Source organism: Megalops cyprinoides, chromosome 3, assembly GCF_013368585.1.
Source record: "Megalops cyprinoides isolate fMegCyp1 chromosome 3, fMegCyp1.pri, whole genome shotgun sequence".
Classification (NCBI taxonomy): domain Eukaryota; kingdom Metazoa; phylum Chordata; class Actinopteri; order Elopiformes; family Megalopidae; genus Megalops; species Megalops cyprinoides.
The window spans coordinates 10,628,337-10,641,214 of NC_050585.1; the positions used below are offsets into that span (position 1 = coordinate 10,628,337).

The 12,878-nt window shown below is 42.3% G+C and overlaps 1 protein-coding gene across 1 annotated transcript in view; it reads right to left on the reverse strand.

The window, feature by feature from the left end:
* Positions 1–12,878, reverse strand: part of tmem132e (transmembrane protein 132E) — a 224,859-nt gene that overhangs the window by 48,186 nt on the left and 163,795 nt on the right. The window contains exon 2 of the mRNA XM_036524691.1: positions 8,033–8,957. Coding sequence (XP_036380584.1) covers positions 8,033–8,957 — 925 coding nt within the window. The remainder of the gene's footprint in view (positions 1–8,032; positions 8,958–12,878) is intronic.

Below are 12,878 nucleotides of genomic sequence, written 5' to 3' on the forward strand. Positions count from 1 at the left end.
CTCCTCCAGCCTGCGGCACCCGCCCCAGCTTTTGAAGAGACTCGGTGACGCTTACTTATGCTGGCACGCATGCAAATGGGCCTTATCTGCAGGCTCCAGGAGGGGTGCCCCGGGGAACGTGTTCCGAGGTAGGAGGAGAAGGGGAGGGAATTGGCCAGGCAGCCCCTCACTGGACTCCAGGACAGGGTAATTACTATGAGGTGCTTTAGTTCCTCCCTCCTTAGTGCTGTCCTTTCATAGGCTCCAAATCGTGCACGAGGCCATCTCTCCTGAGGGCTGGAAGCTCATCAGCAAGTCCCTAAGGTACAGAACCAGCTACTATGGCAAGGCAGCGACATTTCAACAGCAAATGGAGCACTTCTGCGCGGTCGAAATTTATGCATTGTTGCGGCTCTTAAAAAGCTGCAGCATATTACAGCTCTCCCTCCGCACCTGAGCCTCCCCTTTTGCTCACCCAACTGTAAGCACCACAGAGAAAGAGGCGATCTGCTTTCACCCGCATGCGGGGGTATTGCCCCTTTGAGGCGGCATTCCTTTACATAAAAGCCTAGCTGAACTGACACACGTGTGGACATCGCGTGTGGTTTGTCCACTGTCGCCAATTTTGCCCGATTAGTACAGCAACTGCTGAAAGAAGGCTGATGGGCTGGCAACGAGTTGGCGGCAAGGTGAGGGGGCCACAGAAAACACAAGCCGCTGCGAGGATTACAGGGGGGAGCGGCATGGAGCGATGTGACGGATTCAGTCAACTGCGCACGTCCGCCAGATTCCCCCTCCAAATAATGAGGTGAAAAGTGCAATTCATGCATTTAGAGCTGTTAGCCATGGCAAAAAATACCCTCCACGGCCAGCTGGCATTGCCGCACACATATTTTCTTTCCCCATTTACTGCATATTCTTCCCCGTCATGCCTTCTGATCACGGGGAGGCTCAGCAAATCTCCATTTCTCCCTGGCACGTGGCAGCCTGGCATATGTAGCTTGGCTGGTGCCTACAGAGCAGCTTCTTCGACTGACTACGTGACTTCAAACTCATGGATACAAACACAAAACTTGTGTGAGGCTAACAAGCTCCTTCAATGGTTTATTAAATCTACCCCCACACATGCACACAGAGACACACAAGGGGTTGGTGCAATTAGTGCAATTCCACATTGGAGCAGCTTACAAAGTAGTTTGAAAACTAGGCTATATCTTAACAAAGCTACTGTTTACAGAAGAAGGAAATGTTATAATAAACAACATGAAATGCACGAGAGACATGCTATCCACAGTGTATTTCCTTATAGTCTCTTGTGTTTTATATCTTCTAAAAAGCGCCTGCATGAGCTCAATAAGGCCTGTTGTGGCAAGGGGTTTGTTTTCGTCCTGATTCTCTCTTCCACAACCGCAGTCAAGTGTGCATTTATACTTTTTTTTTTGTTCTGAGCCATAATTCAAAGTCAAACATTCACCTGGGACAGCATTTTATTTCCCCTACCCGTTTAAAGATTCCTGGCAGTTAATATTATTTTTCAGAATCCTTGAAAATCCCTTGAAAGACTTCAAATCAAGATTTGGGAGTGGGCTTCAATACAGCCTAATCTATACTGCAGTAAATGTTCTGCCCTATAGGTGCAAAGCAGGAGAGAAAATCTCGCAAAACCTGATAAATCTTTACTATCCACCTCTTCAAGTGGATAAAGATGCCCATGGGTTCACCTTGCAGTAAAGGCTGTCATAATTGTCAATTGTGATTTGCTCATTTATAGCTTGACATTTTCTTCTTCTCTTTATCTTTCTATCTGTTTCAGTTATTCTTTCAAAGTTAACAAAAAGTTCCTATAAACCACATTTCTTAGTTATGGTGACATGCAGGTATCTGCCTTCATTTTCCAGTATGTGTACTGGAAACAATACAACGAGATGTACTGGAAACATAAAAATTTACCAGAGACTTTAAAAGTAACCATGGTATTTTTTATGAGATGGCTCTCTTGGGCTATGTGTAGACCTACAATGTTTGCCCAAAGCCACATGATGCAGCAAGACAAAGTCACTATACAGCAATGGAACACTCCCGTGGGGCAGACCCCATGGCACTAGAAGCATGGCTTTCCAGTTTTGTTAAAAATGTCACTTAAGAATTAAAAATGTGAATTGTTTGCACTGTCAATCTCTTGTTGACAGCATTCCTTTTTGAATTCCTATTCTCTTTTAAGAGTATTAAAACACCCACTGACAATAAAACGAAAGGCACGGCCACCCAAATCAAATAATCACATCAATTACTGCTGCAGAACAAAGAACTACATTAAAATTTTCCTTTTATACTACCCACTGAAAGAGCAAGGTTAAACAAAAGATAAAAAGGACAGTAAACTTCAGAGGTAACCTTGGCAGCTCAACAGAGAAAAGTACCCCCTTTTATTATGTACTGTCAAAGCGGATGTTCTTTGTCAATATAATCATTTTGATAAAGTATAGAAAATGCATTTTTTTTTAAAAATCTTCATTTATAACTTTGCAAACAGATACACTTTGTTTTCCTCTAGATATTTAGTTGAATTAGGTCTTACAAAGTAAAAAATAAATTCCAAAGCAAAAGCAAGATCTTTCAGTAGAGCACATATATCTAATGGAGGGGGTTTAAGTGTAAAAGTCCTAAGTGATGTGTATTGAAGCTCAGTGTACAGTCCTAAATGGCCTTGCCAGTGCCTCAAAGAAGTAACTCACCTTGAATAATAGGAGTACATTGTAGGTGACACACACCATTAAGTGGATAAGAGGAAAAAAGTAAAAGGAGCAGGATGACATTTTGAAGGAAAATAGCAGTGGGTCAATCACATGGTGTTCATAGGAATGGAGGGACCCTGTGGCTTCATGAACCCTTATCAATGAACTGCATCATTACACACTGACATGGCTCGGGTGCTGAATACAGCTAGCCTAAAAGCTCGTAATGCAGGGGGTGCTGCATGTAACAAACAGACAAATCAGACCTCATCCTCCATCTACATTTCAAGAAACTGACAAATAAGAGGTGCTCGGCACCAGGTTCCCTTTACATGTAAAGGATGTGCTTTTTGTGTAACAGTCATTTTTGGTGTGGGTGTCTATTCCATTGCTCTACTTTTCAAGCAAATGGAGGAGAGGCTCTGATTGCTCAATTGTTTTTCAGTAGCAAGCCCAGTACAATGGCCTTCGACTTGCCACAGCCAATGGGATGAGAGCAGCTCAACATCATTATGTGCCCAAACCATAAGGAGTGGCCTGACTTTGGACAAAGAAGGACATGGGGAATGTGGGCATCTGGACCGCCGGGTAACAGGAAATTTAATCCTTAAATAAGACGGTGAGCTCCTAGACTGCAACAGGCCTGAGGGAATTCTGAATATGGGGCACTGTCACTAACTACAACTGGGCCCTGACCCATTCTCCACCCCTTGAATTTCTCTTTTGTACCTCACGCATCAGAGCTTGCGCACACACAGCATTTTGATTACAACTCATTGAAACTCAAGTCAGCATTTAATGAAATCATCTAAATCAATTTATCATTATTTCTCAGCATATCAGTCTTTCCCTTTGTTTTTGAACCAGAAATGTTTTGATTCATTTTTTAATTATTAGGGAGACCATACCTTTAATCATGCCAAAAAGAAAGAAAAGACAACTCTTGTGTTAATGTTAGTTAGTACTGAAAACTGTGACTGTGACTAAGGAGGACTGCTTTGAATTACTGTTGCAATCTGTGGTGCAATCAAATATCCATGGCAACGGAAAATTGAATAAAATGCAGCAATCCCCCACATGATCTGTCTTTTTCTGAATATATCACATTACCTCGTGACTTTTTTACTCTTGCTTTGTATGGTACTCTGGATAAGAACATCTACCAAGTAATGAAAAGTTATGTAAACATTTCCTCTCTCTCTCCCTCCCTCCCTACCCCCAACACATGCATGCACACAGCTCCAAATTGTTTGCCTGTACTCATAATTTCCAAAGGACTGGAATTCCTGATGGATGGACTGTTCTCTTGTGAATTTTAACCCATTCTAAGCTGCCTACACTACTTGATTAAGAAAAGCACAAGCATGCTTACATAGGCCGCTGGAAAGCTTCCATACAGAACTGAGAATAATCCATACTTTCATTCTGTCAATTATGTCTTATTATGTCGTGGTATACTTATCTAGCAACTTTTGCTGGCACAATTTACTGATAATCCCCAGTACTTGTCATAAGTATCTGTACTTCATTTTAATGTTGGAGAGATTTCATATTTATGTTTGTGAAAATGGCACAGCAACAAGAGAATTTCCAGGGCTCCTCTATCTGTAAAGGCACAGCTCTGTCCCTTTGAACCCTCCTTGAGACTCTTATCTGCAGCTCTTTGTGTGTCTTCATGGAGGAACAGGATTTTAAACAGAGCAGCTCACCTTGAATTCTATTCAAAAGATGTGACACTCTCAGGTACCCCTGTGGAGTTTTAACAGAAACCTTCTTTCATGCTATTATGAAGAAAGACTTAACAGTCAACTTTTTATTTAAACTACAAAAATGCGACAAGAAGGAAGGGCAAAACATTAGTATTAGGTACTATTTTTGTTCATTCCCAGCAATCCTTGGCATTAGAGATTTGCTTTTAACATAGCATAAGCCTGCATTGATTTTACGTTCACTTCTAGTTATCTTAATGCCCTTCCTGGAATAAACAAACAAACAAAAAAAAGCTGAATCCTTCCTGTGAAATTCCATAATCTGGCTGCCACATCCTCACAAGGGCTACTTCCCGTAACTTTAATTTTTTATTTCAGATGAGGCCTTTTTCATAGATTTACTGTTCTGAAAACAATTTAATCCACATTAACCCTGTTAATATCACAACCCTCTGAATATCCTCAACTGATTTTGACTGATGCTGCTTTTAGAAGAAGCAAGTATGGACAATAGTGACTTTATCTGATGAACACTTTCCACGGCTTCATGTCTCTAAGAGGCCACTCAAGGGTTTTGTATATGCACCAAGAATCTGATGTGAATATCAAATAATCAACAGTCGTCAAATTGTCAGGTGTATGTGAACATCAGAATGTTCCATGAGGGTGAAGCTACGAAAAGCAGGTTTGACTACAAATGTGGATTCCAGTTTGACTTCTGGGATTCACATACTAGGCAGGAACTGCTGCACAAAGAGGGTGCTGAAGTGAACTTATATATATCACACTATCCATTCTGGTCAAACAGCTAACTGCATATGTGCTCCTAGACAGAATGAGGTGTGAGTTCACACATAGGTGTTAACTTTAAGATGCCAAGAAAGAACTGTAAAGATTTTTACATGCAATCATCATGTACCCTTAAACACTTTTTTGGTGCTTCAGTGCAGTGGTGCAAAGGCTTTTTGTTTTGCACCATTGGGAACTGCAAAATGAACCCCCAGAGGCAAAAAAGAATGGGTTACAAAATTACTCTATAGACTACTGTAACAGTTCCGTCACACCAACAATGGAGCACCTGGAGGAAGGGAAGCTGGCAAGCCATTTCCATATTCACAGGTCTCGGCTCAATCAACCCCTCCACTGTGACCCACTTCAATAACAAGGAAGGAACAGCGGGACCGTTGGAGAGAGAAAGAAATGAAAGGGAGATGAAACGAGGGTGGGAGGAAAGGCGGTAGCCTTCTGCTGGGCTTAATTCATATTTAAAGACCTTCTTTATTACATCTTTAATAATCCTTTTGAGGGGACACTTCAACTTTGGGCTTCCGGCACAGTTTAATTCACCCTCTGCTGAGTCAATTGACTGAACTGAACCTTTGTTGCTTTTTTAGGCTGGAATGCCAAGTGTTTTGAAACAATTCTCTGCATTCCTCTCCAGTTTTTCTGTAAAGCTTTTCCACAAGACACCAGAGACACAAAGCTGACATATCAGTGAAAAGTTATTAAGAAAGTACACGGTCATTATTGTCGCCTGGCTTTGAAATTTGAGACAAACCAAAATACTCATTAAAAGCTCACAATATCCTGCAAAGGTTACTTAAAGATGGCTGCCAGGAAATGCACGGGACTCCATGGTTGAGGATGTGCTGACAGACTGAAGGTGGGAAAAAATGGGCACAGAGGAGCAATTACTGTGAATGACAGAAGTGTTCTTGGTTGAAGCTCCTAAGGCCCATTACTGTCATGTACCAAGTCTGCAACCAAAGATAATTAAAAGTGCTTACACAGTTTGTGACAGAATTATTAAACACAACTAACTTTTCACATGGATGCCTCTGTACCTTTCCACTGAAAAAGAGGGTATAACTATCCAACATAAAAAAAAAAACATTAGTCAAATGTCTAATAACTGTAACCATCACACACTATCTCATAAGCCTTTCATTCTTTATATCTAGTATCGACTGCCGGCAGTCAATGTATCTTGTACTGTACTGTATCAATGTGTCTCAATCTGCCATCTTCTCAGACTATATGGTGGAAGACAGAAGTGCATATTATTTAGCAGAGGACAACCGATCACATATCCCTAGCTACGATCAATATTGAAATACTACCTCACTGCAATATGGTAGGCATCCACGAAGAGCTAACTAACTAGATGAAAGAAGATTAAAGCAACTTTTTCCAAATCTGAAGACAGAAAAGATGTTGGTATGTCTTTCTAGCAGCGTCACTTTACAGAGTACAATTGTACGCAAGCTCAATCCACACATTGACTGGTCCATGCCCCCCCCCCCCCCCCCCCATAAACACTCACACACACACACACACACACACAGACACACATACTGTCACAGACTCACACACACACACACACACACAGACAGACATACTCTCACAGAATCACACACACACATGCACATCTTCTGATGTTAAACCGCAAGATGACACTAATGAAGAATTCCTGCACAAAAGGGTTGCAGTGGCCTGTTCCTGTTTGGTTTAATGAGTTATTGAAGTCTAATTAATTCACGCTGAATTGCTAAATTGAAGTCTAAGAGTTTCCATTACGATAAGAGAGACAGTGTTTACAGAGCGTTTCACCGTCATGGCTGAAATATCAACCCCACCCCCCTCATTTTTCTCACCAGAAACGGTAATTTTCCAAAGGCTTTCCTAAAATTAAATATTCTTTTTTTTCCTTCAGGAATTTACACCTTCTGTTATGATGTAGAGGTGGAATAAATTTGAAACCCATACTGCAAGTGAGGGAAGACATGCTTCAGATCCCCCTAACTCAAATTTAACAAGAAGTGGGTCAGCTCATAAGGGCTTTAATTTGAACAGATGTCAATTACTATGCATTATGTCTTTCATTGAGAAGCTAAATATCCATTTTCAATTTTTAAGTCAGGTCTTCGACTTGGGCCTCGGATGATTTGATGTGATGTAGTCTTTTGGTTCTTTCTTTACACAACCTGATTTGATTATGAAATTTCAGGTTGGCCTCACTGTTATGACATGGTGCATTTTGAACAGTTTTTCAGACTGAACAGTTGCACAGTGTAAATATAAATAAAAAATGTTTCAATTTGCTTTTGTCACAAAACAAAATTCAGAAAACTTTTTGCTTTATGGCACACTTCTTTGTCATGTGATTGCAAGTAACCTTGATTTTTCTTTAACCGCATGAAGCTCACATTTCAATGAATGTTAAATGACAAAGCACTGCTGACACTGCCAAATGACAGTAATATACTGCAAAGTGTTTTTTTGGCATGAATTAACTAAAATGAAATGACACCAGTACTATCTTCTTTCCTCATAAATCTAAGCATTTTGTATCTCCTGTTGTGGAAACATAACAGTGTGAAAAAGACAGTTTCCACACTTCATAATTAGTAAGCAACCTGAAGAATGTGTTGTTTCAAAAGCCAATTACAAACTAAATGTAGGTAAAATAAAGGTAAAGAAAAGTATATGAGAAAAGTTTAAAAATGTTACTGCTTCATAAGCCCGACTAAAGGAAAACATCCTTGTTCGAACATGGCCCAAGAGGTTAAAAGGGCAATTCCATATTGTAAGAAGGCGAAGGACACTTACTTGAGGGTGAACTGCTCGACAGTGGAGTTGGGCACCAGGAACAGGTAGATGTTGAGGGTCTCGCCTGGTTTGAGCGGTTTCTCTGGCAGACGCAGAAATATGTTCTTGTCCAGCTGCTTGTCCACAAACATCTGTTCCTGGTTGGGCTGGTACAAGCTGATGCTCCCGATGCGGAGCAGAGGGTGCTGCGTGGGCATCTCTCCCCTGGATCCGCCTCCGCCCCTACGGGCGGAGGTGTCTCCGCACTCCCCGTTGCTGTCTGGGTCATGGACAGTGTAGTACAGCTCCGCCTGGAGGGTCTCCCCGCTCAGCTCCAGGCCCTCCACGGCTTTCCTGCGGCCCAGGGGCGCCACGTTGGTGTTGAACCAGTTCCCAGGGAGCACCAGCTGGGCCAGGCACTGGGCCAGGTTCCCTCGTAGCCGGCAGGAGGTCTTGATCTCACGCACGTCCCTGAACGCATGAAGTCTGACGCAGGGGAGCTTGTCCAGAACTTTGAAGTCATCCCAGTCCCTGCCGGCGATGTAGAACAGCACCTGCACGATAGGGTTGCTGGAGAACACTCTGGACTGCACGATGAAGGCTCGCACCTTCCAGTTGACGGTCAGTCTGCTGGGGATCTCCAAGGGACTGGACGGCTGGAGCAGGTCCTTAGAGAGGGTCTGGTCCTGCGAGAAGGGTCCAAAGGTGATGTTCACCGCTGGCAGCTCCTTGGTTTGGAAGACCACAAAGCTTTCAGAGCGCTGCAGAGGGTGCCCATTCTGGCTGCCCTGAGCTGGCCCTCTAGCCTCTCGTAGGAAGAAGGCCAGCTGGGCATTAGAGAGCTTGAAGTTGGCCGGGAGATAAACGTCAGGGGGGCTGGATGTGGCGGAAGCTGCAGAGGCGCCAAGCAGGGCATCCGAATTGGTGGGCAGCACTTTACCTGCAACTGAGGGCAGGCAGAATGAGAGGTTACTCATACACTCAAGCACAGCTCTGGGATCATACATTACATGGAATTCACAACACCTGATTAATGCCCAAGTGCACAGTGTGTCTATGCGAGGGAGTTGAGGAGGCTGGGAGGTTTGTTGGTGGTGGTGGTAGGGGTAAGCTCTTTGCATTTGGCAAAGACGACAGATGAGAAGTGGCTGTTGTCTGTTTTCTCAAATTATACATTCTACAAGCTGAGAACATGCTGTACAAGAGTGATCCTAACCCAGCTTGTTCCCAAGACAACTGTGTCACAGCCAAATTCTTTATTATTTAATTACTCTAAAGATTTTCAATGATGTAATACTGCATCTGGACAATATCAATGGACAAAGGTAACAAACTGACAAGAATTACTCCAGGAAATGCATGTCTTCAAAACCCTGCCATGATTTCAGTCCACTCCAAAAAAAAAAAAATAAATAAACTGATGAGAGCAGAGCCAAGCAAAGGACAGTCACCGATAGCAATCAAAGAATCACTGACACGAATAGCCGGACTTTCTGATTTGAAAAATTCAGAACAGATGACAAGTCAACGCAACAAAACCAACTGAAATAAATTCATTAAATAACTTTGTAACTGCAGGAAATATTCCAAATTCCAGTAAAAATATAAACGCATACAATAAATTAAAATACAACATACTTGTCAAAGTAACAAAGCGTAAGACGCAGTAGTACGAAATCCTTCCTCCCCAGTCATGAAGATGAGTGGTGAACTGTCCCATGTTCCCCGCTATTCCACATTTAAGTTAATGCTCTTCTGTATTTCTCGCAAAGTACATCCACAAAGACCAAATGAGGGCCTGGCTAGTTCCTCAGTCGCCATCGTGTGTGAGGGCTATAAACTCGTTTAAAGCTAATTTCCTCCACCATCAAGTCCATTTCTAGCCCATCTACAAGTATCCTCAGAGGCCTTCAAAGGCCTTGGTTTAGGCAGCCACTTAAAAGATGAATGCTATCAGAGCAGACCCTACGATCCTCCAAAGCCAGGTCCAGCCTTCTCTCCTGCTCGCAGATCCCAGCCTTGCTGCAGTGCAGTCCGTGCTGGATTGACTTGCTTTGCCATCCCACAGCTCCACTCCAGACAAAGCCCAGGGACCGCCCAGTCTCGCCACACCTAGCTTCCCACTGTAATCACCACCCTGGCTCCCATTCACTGCTCTGAGGCACGAGCCTCCCGGGACATTAACACCACAAAAAAGGCACTCCTACATGTGATTCATCTTACTCCCACTGGACATGCTAAGGCAAGCTGAGTGTTTGTGTGTGAGTGGTGGTGAGGGGAGGGGGAGGAAAGGGGATGGCTGGAGGGTCCAAAGACCATGAAATGACAGGAAAAAGGGGAGAGTGGGAGAGAAAGAAACGGAGGGGGGAGATTAGGTAAACATCACTGATGAATTAGAGTCCTTCTCCTCTTTCTTCCTCCAAGGCCTTGAGAGATGGATGTGAATGAGGGAGGAAGAGGGGAGGGGAACATCTCTGATTTCCACAATCATAAGAGTAGCTGGCATTTTTACAAATGTGGAAAAAAATCTTTGTACAATTGATATGTGTAGGCTTGCTGTTTTGGACTGTTCTCTCTCCACAAGGAAAGACATAATATTTAAAATTAATAACCCTGAAATCTTTTACATACAAGGAGAAGTAAATTTCATTATTATATCTTGCATTTGAACTATAAAATTTACTTTATGTTAATCCCTTGTCACTTGAGCATGTTTTGACCTTTTGCTATATCTACTGTTAGAGATATATCTACCGTTAGAGATTATGATATAAACCTTAACCAAAAGTAAGAATCCGGTTAAGGCATACAGTGGTTAAACAGACAAGTAACTCACAGGAGGGTATCCTTGAAACAAAAATGTATTTGTGATCACAAATTAAAACCCTTGCCTATACCTCAAACTCCACCAGACAGTACAACTGAGGTCTAAAGGTATTGCGTGCAGTTGAGTGTATGTATGGCCATTTCGGTTTATTCAGCTCCTGAGCTCTTTACTCCTATTTAAGCTCTAAATCGCCATGCTTTGCAGCTTTAAAAACAAACGTTTTTGATTAGCAGAAAAAAGGTTGCTCCCTCCACTTTTTGTATTTGAATGCATTTCTTAAATATTGTCATCCCTGTCATATTGTCATTGTGCACAAGGCAACAATTATGGCTCCACTCTATGGTCTGTAAAGGACATACATTTTCTGCCGGGCATTAATTCTTCACTCTTCTAGTAGAACCAAGCTGACCAATGATTTTCATGTGCGTAAAGTCAATGAGGCCTTATTTCAAAGTCACTCCAGAAAGCTCTGGGCAAGCTGTGGCATCCAACATGGACTGTCTGAGGGAGAGATGTAATAATCTCTTTGGGGGGTGTGTGTGACAGAATACGTCCACTGCAAGCCATCCCATTATGAGGATACATTAGCGGCTCAAGTGTTTTCTTTTTTCCTTTTTGCCCTGACACACTGCATGTAATGTGCAAGTCCAATTGCTCGGATACATCACCCCGCAATCCAGCCCCTGGGTGTCCTTGTGGGATTTAGAGCCTGATTTATGGACTGCTTTTACTGGAGGGGGGGAGGGGGTCTTCTCACTTTGCACTGAATCAAAGAGGGGCCGCAGATGGGATTTCAACATGAAACTATAGCCCTGATTCAGCTTCCTGCAAAACCTCTGGGCCAAATTGAGTGGGTCTCCTTCCTGTTGCACTCACAGACGATTACATGACACACATCTGCTGGGAGTCGTAACAGTGGTCCAGCATCCCCTAGGGGCTTTTTCTATCAAAGTTTAGATGACCTTACGAGAAAACATGAATACCCATTGAATCCACTTTGCATAAAACAAAAGGAATCCAATGTTTCCACATTGTTGTTCTTAAATTAGTAATATAAATAGGCATTCAAAGGCATCAAACAAGACTAAATTACTGTTCAATTACCTGTTTTAGCACACATGACTGAACAATAACTTATGTTTAATTGACAGAGCTTCCCCAGCTTTGTTAGAGGGCCATACATAGGGCAATCGGCAAGAATAAACACCTTTAACTGATTCTTCCTGTGAGCACAGACCCACCTATGACAACACATCTTCCCTCACAGACATAAAGCAAATAACTGTCAGGTGTTGGCAAACCTGGTTCAGTATTCAATAATAAGCTCAGTTGAAGCTAATTAATTAGAGGCAGTATGAACAGAAATCAGCATACACAGTGTGCCCCCAGGATCAGAAATGGAAATACAGAGCTACTGCGTGTATGTTGAAACTGCATCTTACATTCACATGGGTAAAATTATCAAGCACAGTTTGAAGACTGAGGAACAAACAAATGAATTTGATGAAAATTGCCAAAGACTCATTACAGAAAGGCACCTGTGTGATTCTTCTGTACAGTCGACCAAATAACATAAATTTGTGGGTATTTTCTCTCTCTCTACACTCATGTTAAATGTCTGAGAGTGAGTTTCAGCCTAACTGCAGTACATATTGTCTTTAAGTTTGAGCGACTGATTTAAAGAACCATTTTTTCCATGTCTTATACAAAAGAAATTACTTCAGTTGCAGCAAGTGAACAGAGGATACTGAGGCAGGAATGAAAAGGAAAAAAAAAAACGTAATGCTTGGCTAAATTCATAATACATGGGTATGGACAAAGTACACTGCGGTTAGATTACAGGCCTTAATATGAAAGAACACTAGAATTCAACAGGGCAATGAACACCAGAGTCCAGTCTGGTGCGGGCAAGTGGCAATTGACCCCATTACACGTTCTTTTGGCAGGAATGAGGTCTATCTGACATGACACTGTGCTCACACAGTGTAATATTGAACTAATAGCCATTTTATTAACCTCGGTTGTGTTATGATTACAATG